At 37.1% G+C, this 27,947-nt stretch overlaps 1 protein-coding gene across 9 annotated transcripts in view; it reads left to right on the plus strand.

Moving 5' to 3' along the window:
* OXR1 (oxidation resistance 1) overlaps nucleotides 1–27,947 on the plus strand; it is a 273,016-nt gene that overhangs the window by 241,814 nt on the left and 3,255 nt on the right. For 6 of the 9 annotated variants that reach the window (XM_066990652.1, XM_013179969.3, XM_048068777.2 and 3 more), the window contains 4 exons: nucleotides 17,669–17,749; nucleotides 21,082–21,207; nucleotides 21,940–22,092; nucleotides 27,815–27,910. In XM_066990652.1, coding sequence (XP_066846753.1) covers nucleotides 17,669–17,749; nucleotides 21,082–21,207; nucleotides 21,940–22,092; nucleotides 27,815–27,910 — 456 coding nt within the window. Of the gene's footprint in view, nucleotides 1–6,983; nucleotides 7,065–17,668; nucleotides 17,750–21,081; nucleotides 21,208–21,939; nucleotides 22,093–27,814; nucleotides 27,911–27,947 lie in introns of those variants that run through there. The other 3 variants (XM_013179967.3, XM_048068782.2, XM_013179970.3) reach the window with 2 other exon arrangements.

Below are 27,947 nucleotides of genomic sequence, written 5' to 3' on the forward strand. Positions count from 1 at the left end.
TTCTGTTCTTGCATCTAAATGTGACCAGCTTTGAAAGCAAGCTGAGCGTTTCTGTTGAGCTGCAACTCAGAAGCAACTTCGATCGGTACTTAATGGTCTATTTTTTGTTTCCTTTTTAAGTTTTATATAATATTGTTGTGGTTTATCCTGGCTGGCAGTTAAGCAGGACAAATATATATATGTATAGGAATTAATGAAGTAGTAATGAATTAAGGTACTTGCTCTTACTTGCTGATGTGTTAACATCATTTTGGTGCCAATTAGTGTTGAAAATGTTAAGGAGTGTCACCTGGTGGTGGTAAGGGCATAGTACCTGTGCAGGGATGGATCCTGAAGTGCTACTGATAGGACTGGTCTTAAGCTTGAAGAATCTTGAGGGGAGTGGAGAGGAAAAATTGTTTGCAATCTGCAGTCTCCAAAGCCTGGCTCAGAAATGAGTTTTCAAGTAGTGCAACTGCTTTGTTATTTCTATAAAAAATAACTGGTAATAGTTTCATATGGCTGCATGAGAGCTTGTCTTCCTGAAAGATGTGTTGTTGACATTCACTGTAAAGGATAAATGTTTTTCCATTGTGTATACAATTCATTAAAAAAAGAAAAAGACCAGAGTGTATGTTACAATCTATATTTGGTCATATAATCTTTGCTCACGTTGTTTTAAGACACATATTACCTCCTATACATCATATCTGTAAGTTTTCTTGAAGATTTCTGTAACTTTTCTGATTTGGGAATCTGATACTTGTATCCCAGAAACTCCAGTTCTACTGTCGATTACCTTGCATGGATTTTAAAATCTTGACAGGTTTATTTTTGCTGCCTTTCCTATATGAAATGGCAGGCAGCAGTTTGAAGTTGACTGGAAGAAAAAGAAAACAAGTATGCGTGTAAAATATTTTTAGCCATGTTAGGGTTCTAGTACAGAGTTGGAGTGCTTACATTCCACTGAACTTGTGTGCATGTGAAGATGCTGCTTGTGAAAGTTGCTGATAAACTCAAATATTTTTCTTTGAAAGTTGGGCACAAATAAGGCCCCATCTGCTGAGACCATTAGGGGATCAATGAATCATATTTTGAGAGAATGATCAACTGAAGCTAACTTTCAAGAAAAGGTTTTTATGCTTCTGGTATTGCTAGATAAAAAGGAAATCCCTGTGCTGTAAGAACATAAAACAAGGAGGAGGGCATTGCAAGGGAAATGACGGAAATGATTATTTGAGTAAGAAAGGGTGCATAAAGGAGAAATTACGTTATTTGTGCTTTCCTATGTGTAGCTTTTACTATACAATTGTACCTTTTGTTTATACCTAACTAAAAGACTAATTTATCTCTTCAGAGGTTTCTAGATTTGATTCTGGAACAGTATCTATGTGAGGTACTATAATTAAGTGTCTTTATCACCATGCAATATTGGAAATACAAAATTTACACTGAAAAATCAGATCTCTGGTCATCAACCAGAGTACAGACAAAATATAACTACTCAGTGTGGACACAGCTGAATATTTCTGAGACGTTGAAGACACTTCATTTTAGGCAGTTGTGAAGAAATCACTTAAGGAAACTGGTTCCTACTTAAATCTTAGATCCATTAAGTAAACAGAAGAATTACTCTATACTAGAAGAGTGAATTGGATAAAGTATTGATTTCCTTCGACTTATTTCCCCCTGTCATCAGATGTCATTAATTGCTATTATCCGAGATAGTCGTGCTTCAGATCTATATAAATCTAAATGCTCATCCGTAAGAATCCTGAAAACAGGAAGCTCGTTGTCAGAGAAACTGCAAGCTGTTCTTATGGTAGTTGGAAACTGTCTCGGTTGTTTGGAAAATACAGAAAGCCAGTCTGATTTGAAGCTGTCTAGATGTCAGCTTTCAAAGTGAAGCATGAGTTGATAGATGTTTGCAGCCAGTTTTCCCAGTTTCCTGATTTTTTTTGATTGTGTTCTAGTCCTGCATTTCACAATCATTACCTTTAAAGGGAGTGTTCAGAAATTCTGTTTGTGTTTTTGTAGAAGTATGATGGTCACAAACAGTGATTGTCTCTGGGTCAGACAATAGATTTTCAGTATTTTCAGTGAAGTATTTTCAGGTTTGGGATATTGGATGTAGATGCTTAAGCTTTCTACTGTATCTGGACTGTACCCTATAACACTTCTGTACTAAAATGAATCTTTCTCTTGCATTGCTCTTTCTTTAAATAGGCCTTAAATTTTTGTATACTTAATAGTATTTTTCCTATAAATTTGTTTCATCTCCCTGCCCTATATTTTGAGCAAAATAGCTGCCTGCTGTGTCTTACATTTTGAAATGTGATCATATGATGCCTGCCACTAACAGTCCTCAAAATAGGAATATTTTCGCAATGTTTCTTGAAATGCTGTCTCTTAGTCATCTAACTACTATACACAATACACTCTCATAGTGTGGTTTTATGTTATGTGTTGTCTGTTTGGAAATTACGGGTATGTCACTATGCATGTGTCACTAGAAAGCATATTTAATAGGCTTTGCTCTTGGTCTGGACAATGCGATTCTTATGAACTTCTGCAGTTATGCAATACTAAAAGTGTTAAATTATTTTTTTGTGATTGAAGAGACTGGTGGCCATGAACATAATGTGATGCCTTTCCTAAGGACAAGTGGCTCTTGTTCTTGCTTTTGCAATTAGCTTGAATAAATATTGTAAGAATCTCAACTTCATGCTTAGGACATTTTTTTCCTTGCAATTTATATTCTCTAACCTATTCTGAAACCCTTTATAATTTGTAAGGGAAAATTTGGATGTGATTTAGTACATAAAACTGTCCTTCAGTAGGTGGAATCATTAGTGTGGAATTATAACTGATAGTTATTTCATGCATCTAATAGAGAGAACTAGGATAGTCTCTTTTCTGAGAAGTGAAGCAGTGAATACAACTAAAAATCTTGTGAGTTTGTGACTTTGGCTTTCAGAGTGCCTCTGGAAATCCAGAGGAAAACTTTGTATGGGGAAATGCCTTCTTATTTTTTCCTAAGCTGTTGAAAGGAAACAAAGGATAACTTCTTAAATTAGACTTCCTTTCTTAAGAAAACACTACCAGCCAACTAAGAAGCTGTGCCATTCCTTGTTGTGCTGGATACCACCGAAGCTGGCTATTGTATTGTTCAGTGTGTTTTGTGTAGGCAGAAAGGGAGAAGAATCAGACCTCAGTGAACCATAATCCCACATCAGCTTTACCTGTTAGTTCATGTACTGAAACACCTTTGTTGCCATAACTTTTTACAAAGATCTGCTTGTTCTAGAACAAAAGTAGTTATTTTACTTAGGTATTTACCAATACCTGCCTTATTTTTTTAGTGGCACTAACTTTGTTGTTTCTGAACTCAGGACAGTTTCTGCAGTCATCTGAGAGGCTTTTTTTGTACAAAATAGGACGTGCCTACCTCCTATTAAAGAAGATAAGTCAGACCTCTTAATTCAGCTATATTCTGTATGTCTTCTATTATGAAAATTGTAAACTGCCTTTCTTTCACCTAGCAGAATCTCTGCAAAAGATCAAGCAACTGAGTTAGGTGCCTTAGTAATTCAGAAGTTCTTGAAAACTTGTGCATAAAAACTGTAATCATTGAAATGCACCTGTTTGATGTTAGTAAGTAGCAACCCCATCTCTTTAATATATATACATATATATAATACATAAAAGTAGATATGTCACTGAAAGTGAAATTAATGTCATTGTTTATTGATTTTTGTTTGTTTGTTCCCAGACAAGGCAATACAACATCATAAAAAGAAGCTTTCATCTTGTCAGTCAGAAATGCAAATGACTTGTGAATTGCACTGAGGCACTTCAAGTCATCCAGTCTGGTTCCTGTGATTTATATGTTTTGCTCAATTTTCAGGATTGCTTCTGGAATTAAAGTATTAAATTCTAGAAACAATCTTATTTCATAGGTATGCCTCATATAATCTTCCCAGGAATTGCTTGGGGATGTTTATCTTATCTTCAGGGTAACACACGTGTGGCTTTTCATCATGAAACATGGTCACCTACAAAGCTGCATACTGTGGAAATTAACAGGAAGCACTAAAACAAGCAATTCCTTCCCCAAAAAAAACACTCCCCAGTATCTCTCTGGACTAACCTTCTTCACTTAAGGGGAGTCTTTTTACTAATGTAATATTGATTAAAAAATGTGTGCATATTAAATATAGGGATTGTAATATTCAACATCGCAACTTTTCTGTCTCTTTGGTATTAAGGGGTTGTGTTAGCTACAGGGAGAAACAGAATGACGCCATCTAGCCAGACTGCAACGATGTTTCACACCCTGTATCCTGTTTTTTTCCTACTCAAGTTTATAAGGAGTTGCTGTAGTTGTTATCCTGTTTCTAGGTTATGAGATCTTGCAAACTGATAACTTTAAATGTGATATGGCAAAGGTATAAACTGATTTGGAGTGAAAATAGGACATCTCATAAATCGTGTTGGTTTGCACTCACATTTTTCTGTTACTTTGTAATTTAGGACAGATTGGTTTATTAGGAAAACCAGCATTGTGTATAACAATTGGTGAAAGGCCTATTTGCTTCTGCCTTGAACATTGATTGTATAGAGATGTTTGGCTTAGTTACAAACTAACAATGACAATAACAAGATTAATATTCAGTGTAATTAGATGCACTTTGTTTTGTTCTGTTGTCTAGGTAGCAAATAGACCTGCTCTGAAATGCGTGCTGCTGTTCTGCAGTTACGTTAGGTCTGAGTTGATATTCCTTCTCTCTGGAATCTTATTAATTATGAACTTCTATGGGAAGGAATGTATTAACTAGCAATGAGATGAGTTTCTGATGCAATTTATCGGATCATCAGTATAACCCACAAATGCAGAAAAGAATAAAAGGGCAGTTTATTTTTGTCTTTAATTAGGAGATGCTCCCGGGGCTGAGATCCCTGGATGTTTTTTTTTTTTTTTTTTTTTTTTCATCTAACAGAAATTCATCTTCTACTAGTCTGGAAAAAGTGTTAAGGGGCTGGGTGGAGATCAATCACAAGAGAAAGCTTTGGTTACTCTTACTACTATACTATTTCATGATGATGATGCTATCCTGACCTGCCTTCCCCCTCCAACAGATACTTCCAGCTACAGGGCAGCTGCCAGCTTGGGAGTTGCTGCTGCTGCTGGAATCCTGAACATCAAAACAGGTGGGCAGGAGGTCTGATTTGAAAAAGTTAACTAGTGCATTTATTCCCATTAATTCCTATTAAATTCCTATTTATTCCCATTAAACTTTGCAACTATAATTAGGTGAAAAAGGGGGTTGTCAGATCTCACCAAACAAGTTTATGGCTCCTCTCTTTTGAGCAAATTTTAAAAGTCCTTCTGAGAAGCTCGGTGCGAGCCACTTTAACTAGAAGCTAGAAGCATCTAAGTAAGTTACTTGAATTAAGATTTAAAAATATATTAAGTGTTCTGGAATCAAAAATTATATGATGGCCTAAATTTCTAGGTAATTCCTCCTCCCCTCCCCCAGTTTTGGAGAAGCTATGTGTTGACTAGTGTTTGGGAAGAACTTGAATCTCTTTTTATTTTTTTTTAATTTTTAGGGGGGGGAGGAGGGAAGGGAGGAAAACAATGCTAAAATAAGCTGAGGGGGAGTTAGTTATGTGGCTAGCTTTCTCTTTTGGCTCAGAAGATGCATCTCAACAGGCAGTTTGAAATAAATTTTCTGCATACTTTCCATTCCTTTAAGTTTGGCCTGACTGATTTATTTTTTGTAGCTTTTCTTATATTTATTGCAATTATCTCATCTGAAGCAGTTTTAATTAAGTTTACGCAGTGCATTTGTTGCTTTACTTCAGTATTGGCTCTTATTGATTTTAAAAAAATAATAAATGGGCGTATGGTTTGTTTGAATCTTACACTAGATATACAGTCGGTATGTTATTGTATTGAGTTTCCCACATCATGGTTTTGAATGGACCACTGATAAAAATGTTCTTAGGAGAATTGCTAAGAAGAAAGCTAAGTCAGAACAAATTGATTTTCAGAGCTACCAGCTCCTAAGAAAGCTTTTTCTGAGCAGAAACACTTTATCCTTCTGAATTACATTATTAGACACTAGAGCAAGGTGAGGAGTTTCAGTGGAGTTTGCTGTGCAGTGCAGTTATGTTACTGGTTTCCTCTGCTTAGGCATCTTGGTTTTTAGATCGGAGCAAAGGCAGAAGTGATCAATGTTTAATGTTGCGCTGCTGCCCATCACTGCCTCTGGTTATTCAGTATTTTAATCTAGAACTAGGAGCACTGGGTGTTTTGGGGAGGGGGAATAAAGCCTGCAAGTGCTACCACAAGGAAGTTCTCAAAGGGGTTGATGCTGTACATATTAGTGCTGAACACACCTGATCAGATAAACATTCCTTCCTTAAGGAAAAAAAGAAACAAAACATGATTCCAATAAATGTGGAGAGTTTTGCATCCTGAATGCTTTAACCTTTATTATATATAGATACACACACATACTTTACTGACCATTATTTAACCAGTTCTGGACTCTAAGAAAAAAATGAGTCTATATGTACTTAGGAGCAATAGAAAGACAAACTTTTATTTTATTATTGAGTGCAAATTTGTTACTAGTAAAATTTGTTAATGAATATTAGAAAAACAATTTCACAAGCAGCTCTTGATTTTGTATTTTTAAGTACTGCATACAAAAAAAAAATGAAGTTCTGTATCTTTAAATATTCTAGCCTTTTCAACAAACTCGTGCTCTGCAACCACCCTTGAATACAGGAAACCTTTCTTCTTCTCTACCGTCATCATTTGGGATGCAACCCCCCTAATGTACACTTGTTCATTTGTTCCCTGCCACGTCAGTCAAATCTGTGCCTCTAGCAGTCTATTCTGTCACCATTGTGGGGCTCTGTCTGTGCCTGGAACTGACAGCAGATAGAGAGAATGCTTTCAAACAGCCTTGAATGATTTTTAGTCTTGTTTTATTTTTAGAAGGGAAATGTCTCGGCTCTGGTATGGGAAGAAGGGAGGAAAGCATCAGCCAGTTAATCATAATTATGCTCTGGTAATTTTCAGCACAGTATGTTCATTTCTGGCATTGCATTCTCTTAATGTTATGGTGCATAGGCAGTTTCTGGAAGTTTAAATTTTGAATGTGTGAACAGGATGCTAAGTCAGATTTTCACAATTTTTATGTGCATAATTTAATTCCTGATATTTCATCGGTACTAGTTAAGAGAAACTACTTTGAGGGTTAAGGATTTTTAGCAGTTCGAGTGTTATTGGCTTTTATTTTTCCCCTTTTGGAGTAATACATCTTATTTCAGCAAAAAATTGCTTTATAGCTAAATATATTGAACAGTAGATTCCATTGACATTTACTTAGAAAACTATAAATCCAAGCTGCTATTTAGTTATACCTTCTCAGAAGTCATTCAGCCATATGAAGATTTCCTAACAGTTCTGAATTGATAGAGATGAGTGCTGTAGTCCCATGACCCTCTCATACATCTATAAGAAAGAGGAGTGAGGACATGCCACTGTTTTTACAGTTCACTAAATCTGTGGAATTAACTATTTTTTACCGCATTGTTTACCCCAGAAAGGTTTTAATTTGTAGTAGAATAATAATAATAATAATAATAAATAGTTCTCAGTGGGACTTGCAAAACAGTAACATCTTGGGAATAGGGAGGAAGCGATCTTGACAATATACTTGTTGTGCTTTACCAGACAGCAGATCTGGAGATACATAATTCAGACTCTGACAAACTTTTCACCTTCTTTATAAGAGTTGCAGATCTCTGGTTTCTGGTGCATGTGTCTTTTGGAGGTGCTATTGACTTTGCTTTTTTATTTTTATTTTTGTCCTTATTTGTAATCAGGTTACTTGCAGAATATTAAATTGTGTCATGTGGCAATGATCGTTTCTCTAAACGCATTCCTAACTAAGAAAATATTTCTGAAAGAATAGGCTCTTAATTTTCTATAGAATAGAGGTACAGTAGCTGAATTAACTCAAGCATAATTCGAGCATCCCTTTTTACATTGCTACAGGGTATCTGAAGTTTAACAAAGATGTTATTCAAATATGGATATGGATGCATCTTGCCCAGCTTATTTAAAAAAAAAAGGTTTTATCCTTTATTGCAAGTATTTCCTTTAGGACCAACATTTCATGTTAGCCAGAGTCCAACTACACTAACAAAAGCAATAGTTATCGGCTTGTATGGGGAGGGTAAACTTTGAGAACCTTTCCTATGGAGAAGTTTGACAATATAAGGAAAATCTTTCTTAGGTAGAGAACAGGTTTTTTTGCATGTATAAAACAAGTCTGATCAGAAAAGGGTATAGAAATAACTACAGAATGAATATATTTTACAAATCGTATTATACCGAGATGCTCTGTATTTTTTTTCCCTTCAATGAATGATCATACAGCTAATGTGCCAGTGTAACCTTCTTATGGAAAAGAGAGGAGGAGTGTTGGAACCATTACTTGTGTTATGTGAGACAGTGGGAAGCATGTTAGACTGGCAGCAAATATGAAGTATAGATTTTTGAATAAATGTTCTGTTTGTTAGTGTGAAATTCAGATGAAGACACAGCTGATGTGAAATAACATATCATTCTGTTTGGTCCAGCAACTATAATAAAAGTATGGATTAGGTATAAGTCATCTGGGTTTATTTACCTACAAGGTCTTTAGTATACATGATAGAGTAAACATATCAGGCATTTTAGGAATCTGATGCTTTCCTAGGGTAAGGAATAAGCCTTAATGACCAACCAAGGTATTATGCTCCCACCTCAAAATATGCTTCCCAATTTTTAGTAAATCTGTTTGGTACTAACTCTTCATTGTACTGCAACAGAAGAGATGATGGTAAGTTTCTAGAATGTCAGAAATGTAGGCAACCATTCTTCTGTCAAAGCACTTCAGACAAAGGACACCAGGCAATACAAGAGAACAAAAGGTGAATTTGCTGCCTTTAGGAAATGCTTGTCATGGCTGGAATGCTTTGCAGAGCTTCTATAGGGAATGCAGCCAAAGGCGACAGGCCAATATAACCTTACATTTGTCTTTTATATTTTGAAAATACAATGCAAAGGGCATTAAAATGACCTTGGTTTTAATGGTTTGAATGTCTTGACTTTCACGAATTGAGATTCTTCATAGAATCATAGAATATCCCGATTTAGAAGGTACCCACAAGAATCATCAAGTCCAACTCCTGGCTCCAAACAGGTTTACCCAAAAATTCAGACCGTGTGACTGAGAGCGTTGTCCAAATGCTTCTTAAACTCCAACAGGCTTGGTGTGTTCTTGATGTGTTAGCAATAAGCTGCTAAGCTGATGGATGTAGCTCTTTGGCTATGTTGAGGTTCTGGGGATACATTAATAAGATTATTAATAAGAGTATACATGTGAAAGATGAGAATTTAGTGCTCACCCCTGTGGGTGCCAGAATGAGATTGCATTAATCCAATAATACTGCTACAAAGATCTTTAGAAGGCAATTTTCCTTACTAAGTTCTATTAGTTATAGCAGTGAACTGATCTGAGTATATAGGGGAAAAAAAAGAGCAAAAAAAGCAGAGTGTAACTCAGTACTTTCTTAAATTGATCATTGCCTTGAACCTTGTCCTGATCAGGTGTGTGCCATACCCAGGGTCCTAACTTAGAGTAAGTGTATTAATAATTGTGAAATATTAGGCCTCACTACAAGTGCAGTTCAGTAGCAGATAAAGATTTGAAAAAGTTGATTGTAAATTGAAAGAAAATAAGTGGATATTAGAGGCTTACATTTTGTGTGCATTTAATGGTCTATGCAATCCGACGTCAATTCCTTAGCTTTTCTGATGAAAAAGGGCAAAGCTTTCCACAACTGGGGTGGGATTCAGTTATCTGCTTGTAAGCATATGTAACACCTGTTGTACTACACTTTGTTCTCACGCCTGAGGGGATATCTGCATGGCGTGATCGGATTTTATATTTATACATGGGGGATCAGTTTGGGGACTGGCACTGTTTATTATCTTCATTGGTGACATGGACGGTGAGATTGAGTGCACCCTCTGCAAGTTTGCTGATGACACCGAGCTGTGTGGTGTGGTCGACACGCAGGAGGGAAGGGCTGTCATCCAGAGGGGCCTGGGCAGGCCTGAGAGGTGGGCCTGTGTGAGCCTCCTGAGGTTCAATGAGGCCAAGCGCAAGGTCCTGCATCTGGGTCAGGGCAATCCCAAGCACAAATACAGGCTGGGTGGAGAATGGGTTGAGAGCATTCCTGAGGAGAAGGACCTGGGGGTGGTGGTTGATGAGAAGCTCGACATGAGCTGGCAGTGTGTGCTTGCAGCCCAGAAAGCCAACCGTATCGTGGACTGCATCAAAAGCAGTGTGGCCAGCTGGGCGAGGGAGGTGACTGTTTCCAATATAGACTAGACTGTTCCAAAATAGACTATGGTTGGAAGCAGGCTAACCCAGTGTATACTTTGCCACTTACATACTTGGTCAGCCTGGAGAAGAGAAGGCTCTGGGGAGACCTTACTGCAGCCTCCCAGTACCTAAAGGGGGCCTGCAGGAAAGCTGGGGAGGGACTCTTGGTCAGGGGGTGTAGTGACGGGAAAAGGGGTATCAGCTTTAAACTAAGAGGGGAGATTTAGATTAGAGGTTAGGAAGAAATTCTTTACCCAGAGGGTGGTGAGGCACTGGCACAGGCTGCCCAGAGAAGCTGTGGATGCCCCATCCCTGGAGGTGCTCAAGGCCAGGTTGGATGGGGCTTTGGGCAGCCTGGTCTGGTGGGAGGTGTCCTGCCCATGGCAGGGAGGTTGGAAGTAAGTAATCTTCAAGGTCTCTTACAACCAAAACCATTCTACAATTCTCCTGGAGTGGCAGCTTGAGGTCAGGTGCTGGGTGCTTTGGTTTAGATAACTGAAACTGGTTTCTGTACTTGCTAGTGCTGAAATTTCCTTACTTTATTTTACAAGATAAATCAACTGGGTTTAAAGATCTAGGTTTTATTGGTAATGATGCTGTAGATTTTTTGACAAAATGAGTCAAGTTGTGTGACATCTCTAATTTTCATAAATCTGATTTTTAACTCTTTGCATAGACGTCCTAAGCTTTATTTAATATTTGCCTGTTAAATTTAACTCTTGTTGGCTTTATCTCTCTCAAAGTAATGATTTCAAATATCTTAAATAGTTTATAATACAGGCTTCCCAGAGTTGCTGTAAACACTGTGTGCTTAAGGCTTTGATTGCATTCTTCTCAAGTTAATTTATTAATTCTGATTATTGTGAAACTTTTAATTTTTCTTCAATACGTGTTAATTATGTCAAAGCAGATACTTAACAGTCTGTCCCGTGGTGCTGTGGAGACTGTAGTGATCACAGGGAGAATGCTGTTGTCTTGTAAGATACTAAGCTCTCCTGTCACAGCTCTGGAAAATAGCCTGGTATGCAGAACAGCTCTGAGAGACGGCCAGTTTTAAAGAGAACAGCCGTGCCTGCCAGTTTAGTGGACTGCTGTTATGCTCTGGTCCCTCTCCTTTGCCTAAAATGGCTAGCTCTTCCTCGTCATCAGCAGAGTGACAGGAAGCTGATTTGGCTGAAAACCACTCAGACTGGTTCGCTCTGCAGCCGCACCTGCTTCCTGAGCTGACTTGCACGGCCATAGGCAGGTCCAGAGCCGTGGCAGCTGAGACCATGGTCCTGGTAAGCTGCGCTAGATAGACTCCTGTCCCTCTGGTTGCCGTAATTCAGTGAATTGATGATTCTTGTTCTCATGTGCCTTTCCTTAAGACTTTTTGCAAATTTGTTAATATTTTAAATGATCAATACTGCCTGATTGGTCTCTCATCCAGTTATATTTCACTTCTCTTAGACTGTCTTGAACCTACAGAGTCTGTCTTGCTTTGGTTTCTTTTTTTTTTTGGAAGTGGTGGGGACTGAGGGTTTTGTCTTTTTTTTTTGATTGTACCCATCTGATGGGCACTGAGGTTTTGAATTTTTAAAAGCTATTGGAATTCAAATAAATATTAATTCCTTCAATTTATCTGTTTTCTAAGCTCTTCCTTTAGCAAAGGGCTTAACTTGCATCTACAGTCATTTCCATCTGTAATTTATATTATGGATCCTAGCTCGGAAGATATTTAGGAACACTTCTGATGGTATGAGCATGCAAATAGTCTGATAGATGCAGCTAAATTTTTGATGTAAGCCTCGGTTTAGTGAAATAGGTACATATATCTGCAAGGAGGCACATGGAAACATTTATGCAGGGATTTTTTTTTCCTCATTAACATGAATTAAATTCGCCTTAAATGTTTTTTTCAGAATGATACTTAAAATATTTAATGTAGTAGTTGTTATGTATTAATACATTATTGTAATTTAATTAATATATCACAAATACTCCTTTTTGTAACAGAAGACTGCTTCAATGTTGCTTCCTTTCAGGCAGCATCGAAGAATTTTGAGAGGATGCTAAATTTGTCCGAAAAAAAAAACCTCAAAGTTTTTCTCTCAAAATATTTCCTAACAGCATTCAGTTCATGAACGTACTTTTTATTTTCATTGTAACCTATTTACAGCCTTTAGAAAGGGTTTGATACTTTCTTGCCTTTCCCCAGTTACTGATGAATTACCAATGGACTGATAGCTTGAAGTAACTTGTAAATGGCCTAATAAAATTACATTGATTTCATTTTTATTTTAATCAAATGGCTTGGAACAAGTTGTGAAACATTCTGGAGTCTATTCGCAAAGAAGCTTCCAGTTCACCTGATTTTGAGCAGGTGTACTAAGGTTCAGAGTATAATTGTTCAGCTTTCATTCTCTTTCATATTCAGTTAATCATGAGGGTATAGATAACTGATGCTGAAGAAAATTGCTTAGGACTGTTACACCTTCTCCATTCTTACCTTTCAGAAGCACTGTTCAGCTCTGATAAGACAGAGGACACTGTTTCAGCTATTCGTTAGCTCCAAAAGTTCAGCTGTACTTGATTTGAAGGCAGCAGTTAGACATTTCTATTAGCAAACATGCATGAGGTACATGTGTTGGTCACTTTGTACTTTGTTAAACTGGCAGAGGTATCCCTCCTTGGTGTAAGCAGTGTGCTTGTTTACAGCACTGTATTGCAGCTGCATGTAACCAGTGGTTGAAAGTGCTGATGTGTCACCATGCATGTGGCAAACTGTCCTTCATGGGCATTCAAACGATCATAACTGGATATTCATGTGGATTGCTAATGGACAAATAAGTTCCATATTAGGAACTGTGATTTGTGCTTTGCTTTTTGGGTGTGCCAGCATATCTTGCAAGAGGAGGTCCTCCGACATACTTTCAGAAAAGCAATGTTTCAAAACATGAGCTTCTCCAGAAGATCAATCCTAAGTCCCCTGTTAAGTTGGACAGTTAGTATGTAAGCCCTCTTATTGACTTAACAGCATTAAATATTCAAACTATTGTATGTTTTACTGAGTGGTTAACTCATAACTGGTGTGAAGTCAAGCTGAAAAACATTCACATTAGTCATACAACTTATCCCATATTTTCTCAACAGTATTGGTTTAGAATAGAGGCTACAGAATCTCTTCTGTCCTCAAACACTAATCTCCTGGTTGTGCATTTTCTGTGCTTCAGTCTATACCAACCAGTGCCCAATTTAACCATGAGAGGCTTAGCTGTTCTTGTATCTGCCTGCATTCTTTTTGAAGCAGTATATAGCTAGAGAATCAACAGAGGGTTCTTCAGGAACACTTTCCGACCCTCAAAATAGCTTTAAGTGTCCGGGAACCTGGATGCTGGCATAGTGAAGATCGCAGTAAATCTCACAGCAAATTCACGTAGGTAGGTCTACACTTTAATCCTGGGCAGAATACCTAGATCAAGACAATTCTTCTGTGTAAGGGCATGGCCTGTATTGGAATTTTGATAGCTTTATCCTATCAAGCTTAATGACTTGAATGCAGGAGAACCTATATAAGTTGTCTCTGGACTTCGCTCAGTCTTTGAAAGCCAGCAAGCATGGAGATATTGTGATTTTCCTTGGAAGCCTGTGCCAGTCCTCAACCATCTTCACTGTGAAGAATTCTTTCTTTTATTTGATGAGAATTCACCTTGTTGTGCCTTGTAACTGATGCCTTCCATCCTTTTAGTGTCAATATTGGAAGTGCGACAAAGGAATCAAGTTCTCCATTAGCATTTTCTCCTGCTGGCTATGCAAACCAGCTCCCTCAGACAGTCCTTGGGTATCAAGTTTCCATTCCCTAATCATCCCCCCAGTGGGCTCTCTGCAGTATGTCCCCCTGTCTTGGACTGAAGGGGACTGAAGTGGGCACAGCACTGCACAGGCAGCTTCACAAGCTCCCCTGGCAGGGGAATAATCATTTTCCTTAACCTTTTGGTATTGCTCTTCCATTTGCCACCTGGAACGTGATTAGCCTTCATCTTTGCAAGTGGCCAGTGTTAAACACTCTGCCTACCAGGTCTTCAGATCCCATCTCTCCTTGGCCTTTACTCCTTTCCTGCAAAGCTGCTGTCTAGCCAGCCAGCCCTCAGCCTGTACTGCCACGTGGGGCTGTTCTGGTCCAGGTGGGTCTTTGCTGCTACTGAACTTCAATCAGCTGGAGAGATGATGCAACAGAAACCGCCTGATGTCCCTCATTAGCAGCCCTTGCCCTTCCCTCCAGTGTATTGAGGACTTTTCCCCAGTATTTGGTCCTTCCTAATCTTGCCGAGGGTGCATTTTCAGTGCTACTGAGCAAATTAAACAGTACAGACTAATAGTGACTCCCAAGGATTATCACTGGTTAAAGCTTGAATCAGTAGCATCAGCCCTTTGAGCCCAGTAGTCCAAGCAATTTTTCAGTATTGTCTTCCTTCATATGCTCAAGACATAACTGATTTGACTGCAAGGCTGCTGTAGCATAGCAAAAAAGCCTTTGTGAAATACAGATAAATGGAAACTGCTATCTGCCCAAAATGAAAGAATTTTAGTACAAAGAAACATACTGCACTGAAGACCACAGTTCAGTATGATGCATACGAAACTGCATTTGTCTTTCATGGTTTCCATGTATTTCTAACAGTGTGCGAGTGAGGAAGTGAAAGCTCAAAGTGGAATGAGGTAGGAAGTACCTTCTGCAATGATCAGGACAATAGACAGCCACTATAGGGGCACGGGGAAGGGAAGAAATAACCGATTTATTTGATGTGATGAAACAGAATGGAGGACTAATATGGCTATAAAGAAGGAAAATGAAGAAATCTTGATGGAATAGGACACTGCATAAACAGAGTATAGATAAAACTAGCTGTAAAGCACAGGAAGCTTCTAACTAATGAAGCTTCTACGATTTCAAAACAGCCCTCAAACCTAGCAGAGACAAAATGGTAGCCGTTTTCTAGATAAGTCTCACTTTATGGATGAACTAGTGGAAGGTAGTTGCCAGTAAGCTTAAAGATGTATCTGATTGTGTGACTAAATGAGCTACAGAACCCAAAAATACATAGTTTTGTCCAATGTAAAGCAAAAATAAATGATGTTGACCTGAACCATAAGCGTTTTGTAGGTCAGGCACTATAGCTGAACTGTTCAGCTACTTTAACATACTCATTTAAAGCCTAGTTCCCTTCTACTGAAACATATGATGATGAATAGCTAACCTTGAAACGTTTGTCTTGTGGCTTACTCAGAATGCTAGTATGGACTGTATGCTTAAAATGAATACTAGACTTGAGAGGGTGGATCCGTCTATTCCAGACCTCTAATTTTCCTCTTTGTAATTTGACATTCTGTGACATGATTTTTGTGATGTTTGTCACTGCGTAGTCACAGACTGTTGGTATGCAGGCTTTTGTCCACAAGGCAGATATGAAGGTCCAAGTGTAATGTGACAGTGTGTAACATGCTCAGGATGACAAGGAGATGTTGTTATGGATACTTATCCAAATAAGTATACGTTTCTCCTAGGTAAGAAATCTGTCAGAATACCTTGTGCACACTGTTGGAGGTTGTAGGCTTCTCTATGGCATACGAACAGACATGTCAGACGTGCTGACACTCGCTTAGTGATCTAAGGAGTTCCCAAGTGAAGGATGGTGATAGAGTATTCACTTGACAAGTTGAAGGCAAGATGGCATTGCCTATAAAATTGTCAACATTACAGTATGTGAAATGGTATCTATATAATGGTTTCAGGCATGATGAGATTTTTTTGGGCAAGAGTCTCCTCAAGTAACCAGGTACTCACAGACTATTTGAAGTTAAACATCTTATGTGGTAGAGACTGTGCTTGAAGAAATAAGACTTAAGGGTCCTTCCTGTCATCATGAAAAGCAAGAAGTTTAAGTTGATGGGAAGAATGATGTAAAGATGCAACGAACTGTCACAGCAAATAAATTGATACAGCTACACTATCGTTTGCATGCTTGAGAGAAATACTTCTAAGGCTTTGCATGCAACTACTTGACTCTGAGAATGCGCAAAATACAATTTACTTTTCATTTTTTAAGAGAACAGTAGAAAATAGTGGACATAAAATGAGTGCTAGTAGTTTAGTTTATTCAGTTATAAAATTGGATGTCACAAATATTCCTTTTTCCTTGCCTTGCAGTTGCATGGGTAGAGTGAACCGTCGCTGCTCAAGAGCCTGTCATGTGTGACTGGGCTCTGTACTCAGGACAGTGGCGAGTATCTGGCCAAACTCCTTGTAGTAGGGGCAGGTAGATGGGGAGCTGCTGGACTTGTGGTTATCTTCCTTTGCACTGTGGTAGGATCTCTAGAAATTTTTAATATGCTCTTACTACATGGGACATCCATTTAATCTCTTCACCAGCTGTTTTAAGATGCTTTCATACAAATGATGATTTTGAGTCTTTCTCAAAATCACATTATCTGCTGTAGTTACATCCAAATGACTGTTGTAGTCCTTTAGCCAGCTTGTTGCACCCAGAGCAGCATGTTTTAGAGCTTTCTGACTAAAGGCTTTCTGGCTGTACACCTCCTGCCAAAATGGAGGTGGCATTTGGAGTGAATGTGTTGATGAGCAGCTGTGTGATGGATGAGCAGCTCCTGAAGCTTTGGAGGTGAATGGAAAGTACAGGGTAAAGGTATTGTGGGGGTGGCATTGGGGAGTTACTAGCCTGTAGTTCTGCTACTTTGTTTTTAACTATCTTTACTGCCAGATTAGAAGGGTCAGAACCTGTTAAGAAGCCTGAGGTTTGCTTCGAGTTATTCTGCTTATCAAAGCAAACCAGGTTCAAAGGATTCATTTAATCTGGATGTAAAGAAGGTTTGAGAGGACTTTGGGGGTGTAGAGTTTGGGTTAAGGCATGCAACTCAGATTGACTTATAACTTAGCATCCTGATACTCGTAACTTTGTGCTTCTTTATCAGTTCCACATTCATCCTAGAGCAGTAAGATGCATCAGACTGCTAGTGCCATTGGTGTTTAATGTGTAAGTTTGCTATGTCTACTCATAAGTCTAAAATCGCCTACGTGTGCATTGTCCTTGCCAAAACAAACATCTTTTAGCACTTCTTGTTTGTTATCATTGCCCATTTTTCCTTCATTATTCTCCTCCACTTTTTTTCTTTCTTACCTTTTTACTTTTCTTCAACTGTCAGTGGAATTATTGTCTTCCTGTCTCCATATTCAGGTAGTGTCAGTGGCTGAGTATCACCGCAGGATCGATGCTCTAAATAGCGAAGAACTGCGCACACTCTGCAGACGTCTCCAGGTGCACTCTTCAGTAGTTTAAAACCCATCTCCAGATACTAAAGACATCTTTCTTTGTAGTGTCTTTGATCAGGGCAAGTCCCATATTAAGTGGGTTTGTCTTGTCTACAACACTACAAGGATCCAGCAGAAAATTCCTTTGTTTTGGATGTATTTAATTGTGCAATGCTATGGTGGAATGCGGTAACTTTATGATGAAGTTATTACTTCCAACTCTTTCAAACAGGAATTTTCTGTCAGAATTTGAAAACTTGTTCTCAGTACTGCTTGGAGTGATGTGTTTTAACTTCCATTTTAGACTGGTGTGTTGTGTTAGATAGAAACTTGCCTAAAAAGAATGCAAAACAGGTGAAGAATCTAAAAACTGTTGCTTAGTTGCATGGGTGTTTAATTTTATATAGGGATTATTCATCAAGAATCTCTCAGTATTTGGCAACTTCTGAACAGTATTTGGCAACACAGAACAACTTCTGTGGAATAGGTAAGTATTTTTTGCATTATACAAGCAGGTAACTGAGGCAGTTCAACATGTCGAAGGTTATACAAATGGAGCTGATAATGGAATTTCCTTTATCAAAAACAGTACTTTACTTTGGATTTTTGAAGGCTCACTGACATGGACTGTAACTGATATTTGCATTCTCTTTAGGTGTTCCTTAGTTTGATAGCTGTACATCTCAATTCAAAGTTTTATATCATATGTAACTTACTGATTGAAAGCATAACATAGAACTCTTAAGAAGAGCTCAGTTTTGTTTTGTTTTTTTCCCTGTGGTAATTGGCTGCTGAAACTTCAGAAAGTTCATTTCATGTTTATTTTCTTACTTTAATCTTGGCCTTTTTAACCATTATGTAATTATGCAATCTCTTCTTAGTTATTTTATTTCAATTTATTTAATACTTAGTAATTCGCTACCTAAGTGTTTTATAAATAGCAAGGTTGTATAAATTGATTGTGAGCATAAACCCAGAGGTTGCACTTCTGCTTCTACAGGAAAATCAAAAATTCTGCAGAGAAGATTAATTCCCACTTGAGAACAAAACGATTGTCTCTGACAAGTGTTGGTGGGCAATCCTTGTATTAATATCCTGGAAATACAACAGTTCTTTACAAATAACTCTCACCTGGGATGCCCCAACTCAAGATTTAAGCTGACTTGAAAAAGCTGATGTGATGGCCACAGCCTGTAAGCTGTGTATGCTCCAGACTCTGCTCTGAGGCCATTTGAGTGTTTGTGGTGTAGACTGCCTGACAGTTACTAACTGCAGCAGCCCCTGGAATGTGAATATAGGTCAGTCTGCTTAATGGAAATTGAGGAGGAAAGACATGTGCAAGTTCAGAGCTGCACTTCATTCTGTGAGACAGATACCCTTCTACATCTACTTCTACAAAGCAATGTTTTTCCTAGAAAGTTGCTCTACTGTGTTCATACAAAAACAAGTCTTTAATACAAATTATTCATGTTTGCATGGTGTGCTTTAATCAATATTGAAGAATAACAGGGAATAAACTTTCTGTTGTACTCTTGAACAATGCTGAGGCTTTTACAGAGTTGAAGCAGTATATGACGTATGAGAGGCACATAAGGTAGAAAAAAATTGGGCTACTAAATAACATCTTCTATAGATAGCACTAATGCAGTATGTATGTCATCTTTGTACGTGAGGCTAAATGTGTATAAGTGTAGATACTTTTTTCCTCAGGACACAGAAATTAGTGCATAGCTTACACTGGAAATACTTGTCATCTTCCACTGAAAAATGGAAGGCTTGAGTTTTTTGCTTACTTGATTGATGTTTTTTAAGTGTACCTTTTCTTGAGCTTAGAATTAATGTTGCAATTAAGTTATTACATGAATATACTTTGAGTGCATGTATATACGCCTATTTTTAACTAACAGAAGTTTGTGATAGGAACTTTTTTCATAGTTCTTAAGGGAAAGAAAGGTGATAATATGGGGTTGGATTTCTTGCTATGGTTTTCCTGCCTTCCTCCCAGGTGGCTATATTTGTTTAAATACTCCTATGTGTATTCCAGTGTTTTCTTTTGTCTAGCTTTTCTTGAGTTAACTATGAAAGTTCTTTCTGAAAGGCTTGGCAAACTTTATCAGAGTTGTACATGAAATACCATAGTTGTCATGTACGTTTCTAATATGAGCTATATGGCAAACACAGGTGGTTTTTCTAGAAATGGCAGGTATTTCCTTAAAATTTGCAGGATTCAGGCTTTGAATATTTCAGTCTGATCTTTAGTGACACTTGGTTCAGGCTGCTAAATTTTTCAGGTGTGCTCATTCTTGTTAAGGTTTCTTTATTTATTAAATCTCTGTTGTAATAAGTCTTGCTGCAGCAGTAGTTTATGTTGCTAACTTCCTTAGCTTTCAGTCCTGCACTTCTGTCAGATTTCGCTATCCGCACAATAAGCTTTAACTACTTCTGTAGCAAGATTTATAAAAAGAAAACTGGTTCTTAGTTGATCTAGTTCTTGCTGCATGGCATTTTAGCTTGAAAGTGCTAATGAATGCAGACTAAGTTAAACAGCTGCTGTGATCTATGAAATCTGATGCATTTTGTGGCCTTCTGCCATCTCCAGCAAATGGTGGTCATCAACTGATTGGGGTAGGTGTACAGGAAGGGGCTTTTAAACTACTGCAGGAGCACTGAATAATGCATCTCTGTCAGATTTCCAAAGATCATTATGCAGCATTAAGCATTACTGCTTTCTTCTCCCCACCCCTCTCAGCTATCAAATCTTTCTTCTTTTTCCCATAAGTACTCTAGCAGATCAGCTCATGAAGTAGCAGTGTTCCTAGAGCTCAATTCAGATGCTTTACTCAAGATGCTTGACAGCAGTCTTTTCAGATATGTAGTAGAGACGTGGAAACTTTCACAGGTGCTCTTAAAAAAAAAAAAAGCATTGATACAGAAACTGCTGAGATTTTTTTTAATTATTTTGAAGTTTAAATTCCTTTTCTGAGCTCTTTAATTTATACTTAATGTGAATGATATGATGGAATTAAAATGCAAGCATTTGTGTGCCGTGACCTCAGAAAAGCATTTGATTCCTTCAGCTGTCTGAGGGATTTTTTCTAGCATAAAGCCATGGCTTCCTTCTGAGTAGGTATCCATGTAATTTAATGTTAATATATTGTTAAGTACAGGCTCGCTATTGAAAACAGTGACAATCTTGGTCAGATCAAATTAATGGATTTTTTAACTTTCAAAGGAGCTGCATAACTGTAAATTGGTAACTGCATGATTTTAAACCTGCAAAGTGTATCCTCCCTGCTGATGGTATTGCAAATACTTATTTTCCTGTGATTCTTTTTGTAGATAACAACAAGAGAAGATACCATTTCAAAACAGGCAACAAACATAAAAACAGACCTGGAGCCTGAAGCATTCCGGCCAAACCTTAGTGATCCCAGTGAATTACTCCAGCCAGAACAAATAGAAAAGGTATTTACTTACAGGATTGTATGTTGTAACAGGATTGTACTTACAGTGTTGTATGTTGATGCTTCACAAATGATATGGCATAGTGTAAAACACCAAATAATTTAAGAAAGCCTTGTGTGGTACAAATGCATAAGTACAACACTTCCATAGCCAAAACTTTGCTTTTTCTCCTATCACACTTTTAATATATCTTGCTAATATTAGTCTCTTTGCCTTTATTTCATTCTTTTTGACCACAGCGTGGTGGTCACTGCAGTTCTCATTGTCCAGTCCAAAGTCATCACACTAAATATGGTTATTGAAGGTTTGCATCAAGGGTTGTGTTCAAACGCATGGGAACAGGAGAGCAAGCATCTTTTATTCTTCAGTTTGTTACCTGTTGACTTGAGTAATCTAGTATACCAGTACTGAGATGTAGTATCGTTATGCAAGAATAACTATATGCCTTTACTGTCTTTAGATAACTTTGAGACTTTACCAAACATGTACTCATTTGGTGAAACCATTCTTCTCCTGTAGATCACCGGTAGAGCTGGGAGAATAAACTTCCTTGAGAGATCAAGGATAGAAAATGTGGGTGAAACTTGTAGGCTGACTGGAGTTTCTTAAACTAGCTGTTAAAATTGCTTGTAGTAGCTCAGAAGAATGTTATCAGCCTTTACTGATATGCAGTATGTCTTTACAAACAGTAAAAATAAATAAGTAAAAGGATTGTCATTATCCTCTTAACAGCTCACAAAGTCTCTTCCACCACGGACTATTGGATATCCATGGACTCTTGCCTACAGTACTGCCAAGCATGGCATGAGTTTGAAGACTCTGTATCGAACTATGATGGGATTAGACACACCTGTGTTGTTGGTTATCAAGGACAGTGATGGACAGGTAGGAAACTATTTGTGTGGAAATTGGAACCTGAAGAAAATCAGGAAGTATAAAAGAAAGGAGGAAAACTTGTGTGTATAAAGATGGTTTCCTTCTTGATAGTTACAATAGAGGCTTTTAAAAAAATGTGTTTCACTGTCAAGGAATACTCTGACATACCGTATTTCTGGGAAATGCTGTAATGATACTAGTTCACTGTCAAACTGAGTCTTAAAATATCATTGAATTTACTCTTAATATTCTTTCTGTAATGTACTTATAGCATTAGAAATGACCTCTAAACTTCTGATGCCAGAAGGTCATGTTGAGTTGGAATGTCTGTGCCAGCTACTGCTAGTACATTCTGTGTCTGCAGCCAACATCTCTCTCCCATTCAAGGGCTATGGGATCTTTACTTCATGACGTTATATTCCTTGATTCTCTCTCTGTGGTGTAAATTTGAGAAATTGGATCACGTCTTGCCATTTGAGTAGCAAGTATCCTCTCTTGAGGATTCTAATAAAAGGTAAACATTACAGGCAGCATGAGACTTTGATTCTTTCTTACTGAATGTCCTGTGCGCTCTCATGCAAGTAAGTGACGCAGCCACTGCAAAATCTAACATTTACTTTACTTACCTGTCCCACTTTGGTAACCACTGTTTTTATTTTCAGGAAGCATGGGCTCATATCACCTCATATCATTCAGGGGGGCTGAAAACTGTAAATAAAGGGTATGTTTTCTAATTCGAGTCCCAACTCATGTTTTTTTTTCCCTTCTGTTTCACGGATCCCTTATTTATAAAAGAAAAATCTCTTCTAAACCTCTGTGCTAATGCAGCATTTTTTCACTATAAGTTCTTTAAAAGAGAACTTTTAATCACTTCTTAACCTTGAAGATAAAAACTATTCAATAGACTTGATGTCTCAAGAGACCCGTCAGCCTCTTCAAATGTACTTTGGTAACTTTTCTTCTCTAATTCAGTTATTAGCTTCTCAAGATTAGTTTGTGCATCCTACAAGTTACCTGCTTCCTAGTACCAGATTATCTCGCCCAGAACCAAAATGTCCTGTTTCAGATAGGTTTGTCCTGCCACCAGCATGTAGTATTGCCCTGCTGTTGAAACTATTCTGATGACCTTTCATATGTAAATATCTCAACTCACATGTTGAAAAAGCACCCTGTTTGCCCAACTGAAACAGGGAGTTCATAACTATGACACATTTTTTTTTTTGTGAAACAAGACATGACTAATGTTTTCAACTTACAGGCTCATACCCAGGAAAATTGTTGAAAGTGTTCTTTGGACTTTTGGGTCAAGTAGCCACCAGAACTTGACGCTTTTTGTAGTACTCAAAGCTTCACTGGATGAGACCCTGATCCAAGCCAATATAGCTTCAGAATTAGTCTTCCTTTGAGCAGGAAACTGTACAAGATGACTATCTGAGGTCTATTACAACTTAAATTATTCTGATTCTAAATAAATGATTCCTGTATCTATATTTGAAGCAAGCTTTAAAGTATCTCAATCAAAAATCTGTAAATTCTCCATGTGGTTAGGAGGTAGTAGCTTTGTATTTTACTGGTGTACAAATGACAGCACTGAGATGATCTGATACAGACACTTTGTGAAAAGCTCATATCGGTGTAGAGGCTGGACTAAGATGTTTTAAGATTGGCCAAACTCTTTACATTATTTTAACAGTTAATTCCTGAGAAGGAGTGTCAGTTTTTAATTAAATCTCATATTTACTTCAGAGCAGGATGTAAGGTCAGTCCTAAATGTATTGATGTGAACTAAGTCATATCCTAGCTACCTAAATGTAGCTACCAGAGTTGTTCAAGGAGTAACTTGAGCCATTAAGAGAAGTTAGGGTCCAGAGACTCTGATAGTTTGAAACTGCATATAAATTAACAAATAACTGGAACGGTTCAATGTCTTCCTTTTGTTATGAAGCTGCTGGAAAATATTAATGTACTTGTTGTCCAAGCATGGAGTTTTCTTTATGTCAACAACCCATTTTGTTCTCTTAATGAGTCAGTATTTCTTAACTCAAATCCAGTATGGTTTTTTACCTTGAAAGATACTCTATAAAGTTCAATTACCTGCGTACGGTAAGCACAGTCTGAGGTCACGAGATCTTTGACAGAGAAAGAAATTCCACCCAGATTTCTGAAGCTCTAACCTACTGCGCCAAACGCTTGAAATCATGAAAAGGAAAAGTCTTTTTTTTTTTAGAGATTACTTTTTTATAAATTGGTCCATTTCTAGACTTTTTAGAGATTATATATTCAAAGGTAAATGCTTAAGTAAAAAGTGAGTAGTTGTTTCTGCAGAACTCTATCAATAGACAGAATAGACTCCAGTATCATACCTTGTTTGACTTCTTAATCTTTAATCTTAACAGCTGAACAGGTAGTAAAGATCAGGTAAAAATGAAATACTGCCTTGAAGTTCAGATTCTCTTTTTTCATAAAACATGCATGAAGTTGGGGGTGGTTGAAGAAGTAATTGTTTCTTGTGACACTGAGGTAACAAATGAAACCCTAGAAGAAGGTTACGTTACTAAAGAAACGTATTGCTGGAAACTAGGTATTTGATTACTCTAATCCTCTAGTATTTAAAGCTTATCTCTGATATTTGGTCAGTGGTCTCTGAAGGACAATGAACCAATACTTCTTAAAGTTCTGATGGAAGACCTGATTTTTATAAAGAATTAAGCCAGTAAATGCCTTTAGCCAAAACTGAATAAAACATGTAGAAAAGAATCCTTTTTCCAGCCTTTACTTAGAGTTTTCAGTAATACCCAAAGTACCAATTTAGAATGATTGACTACTGTAAATTTAAAATATCATTATCTAATCTGAGTCATTGTGTGTTAGGTGAGAAGATTTTGCAGACTGCAACTAAGCTGACTATTTTTAGAAAAAGGATTTTAGAGTTTGTGGTCTTTATAGTAAGATAGCTATTATTTCACTTAATTCTGAAATCAAACAGCAATTTTAACTACTTTTTCTGTAACTTAATTTTAGAATTCTCCACAAAATTGCAGAGGGAAAGTTTTGCATATCTTTGTAGCACTCGACTGAATGACTCCAATTGTTTAAGCCAGCTGATTTTCCACTAATATGAAACAACAGTTTGATTTTTATCTATTTAATTTTTATTTCTTTCTGTGTTGATGATGATCACTTCCTCAGCTATCATGCCAGAATTGAGAGATGCACTTCTCTAGTCTTCATCTGTTTTTTCTCTTGTTGCTGCTGCTTGAATATATGATCACGTAATATTCTGCCCACAATTTAATGCAACACCTGCATCGGATGTTATACTTGGTCAATTCTTATGTGAACTTTCTCTGACCTAGGAGGCTATCTAGCTAGTAATGGGCTAACAACAACAAAAAGCTGTAGGTTGTAATAATATTGGGAATAATTTCAAGTATAATTTTAATAATTTCAAATTAAAAATAACCAACCAAACAATATTTTCTGGAAAGTAACAGGAAACTTTTTTTCTTTAGTGTTCCTTCATTTTGGTCTAATTTGGTTGATTTCCCCAGAAAGCAAAATGTCTATGTCCATTTCTTTATCTCATACAGCTGTTTCTTTCATGCTTAAGCTGTGGGATAACAAAGAAAAATATCTTGATAGTATTTGTTCCTGTATGTTCAATGAAATAACTATCTATGCTAAAGAAGTATTGAGATAGTTCTTCTGTGGACTTGGATTAAAATTTCCTTCCACATTCTTGAACAGCAAAAAATCCAACTCAGTTACAGAAACCTGTACTTCAATTCATGGAACATGACGTTTTTAGACTGACTGCTGCTTAACAATGCTTTTTAAACGTGTGAAAAGTGAGCACCTCTAGCTGACATTTATATAATACTTTGTTTCATCTGCTTGTTAAGTAAGCTTTAAAAGAAAAAAAAAACCTACAAAGAATCTGACTTTAGTGTAAATATTGGTCAAAAGTATACTCCAAGGTAAAGTATCTTGTCAATGTAGTGATGTTCTTAATTAAAAATAAAGTAGAAAGGAAGCCTCTTCAAGTATTATGGTTTAGAGGAAATTCAGTGTGTAAATCCTCTCTTCTGCTCCATAATAATAAGTGGTGTCTCAACGCTGACTTTTAAAAGTGTGTAGTACTACCTGCAGCAATGTAATTTTGTTTGCTATTGTGCATAATTTCTTCAAAATGATTAAAAGTTTATTGCAGGAAATTAGTGTTTAAATTAAAAAAAAAAGGTTTCAGGAAGTGTGCTATTGACATGATTGCTCTCAGTTAAACTTAAGACGTAATCCTATGTGTGTTATCAGGACCTTTGATGAAAATTATCCCTAATAATCTTCTGAAGAATAGTAAATGATGGCTCGGATGTCTCATAACCAGTCAAAGATTGTGTATCGAGGGGAGGAAGATGTTTTATTTCATAATAAACACATCATTTCCTTACATTATTCTCGTCTAAAACTTGCTGCCTTTTATTTCAACTAGAAGTTTGAAGTTTCTGAACAAGAAACTTTCTGGACCACGAAAAATTCCTGAGAAATAAGGAATTCTGTAACAGCAGTTGTTCTGAACTGGTATAAAAACCAAGCCAACTTTAAAGCAGTCTTTGTGTAGAGCTATCAAATATATAATCTTTGAGTTCCTGGTCTGAAAGTTGTGACTTAAAGGAGCTTGAACTAGTTTCGTATTTATTAATGGCTACTACAGACCTCAACATGGAATGGAATGCTTGGAAAATCTACCTAAGGCTATGGAGTTTCTTAGGATGGGCAGAAGAAAATATCTTGATTTATATCCCAAATATTGGATGTCAAGACGTGAGCTTTAATACCTCACTCTCATATGTGTCATGCTTCTCCAAGACTTACTGTTTAATGTGATTTTAAAACAAAAAAAATTTTTGTTTCTTTTCTTTTTCTTATACAGGCAAATGAGAAAGTGCTAGTGGACTGCTTTGATGTTTGCATCTAACTCTGCTTTTGCAGATGTTGAAAAAAGTTTTCTACTAGCAACAGAAATACTAATTTTGTGCTCCATTTTGTGCACTTGATTTTGCATAATTATGCAGGGTGTTTTTCTAATTCTAGTTCCTGAGAAATTGATACTATTTAAGTTCAATTTTAAAATTTGATAATGAGTCCTCAGACATTTAACTACTGCTGAAATGTTCTTATTACTGAAAATACATTCTGAAATATACATACTGAATATACATACCAAAAATACTCTTACCACCCAAAAAAGGTTTAGATTGTCTGTCTCTACTGTAAGACAGGATAACTGGTGCTTACCTGCTGGAAAGAATAAATCCTATGGAAAAAAACGTACAGCTAGGAACTTGCTGAAAATAGTGTAGTTGAAGAACAAGAAGTGCATATATAGAGTATCAGAAACTTTTGATCTGAAATTTTGAAAATATGTACATTGTTTCTGAGAATTTCCTAAGTTTGGTTTCTATCCTTTGATTTTTTTTTTTTTGTATTGACTTCTTAGTGAGGGAGAGTCCTCTTATGTTCTTTTGTTTATTGTATCACAAAGCACCACAACATAAATCAGTGCACTCAGGACCATGATAATGTGTAAGGTTTATAATCCTGTAATGAATTCAAAATCTGGCAATGTTTACAACATGACTGACATGTTTATTAGTTACTACCAATCGTTAGAGACTCTCAGATGCTGTGCAGTTTTTCTCAAGTATTTTCTTCTGTGTTTTTATTCTTACAGATTTTTGGTGCATTAGCATCTGAACCATTTAAAGTGAGTGACGGATTTTATGGCACTGGGGAGACCTTTTTGTTCACTTTTTCTCCAGATTTTGAGGTAAGAAGATATGCCTTGGTATGGCTTAGCTTTTCCC

Source organism: Anser cygnoides, chromosome 2, assembly GCF_040182565.1.
Source record: "Anser cygnoides isolate HZ-2024a breed goose chromosome 2, Taihu_goose_T2T_genome, whole genome shotgun sequence".
Classification (NCBI taxonomy): domain Eukaryota; kingdom Metazoa; phylum Chordata; class Aves; order Anseriformes; family Anatidae; genus Anser; species Anser cygnoides.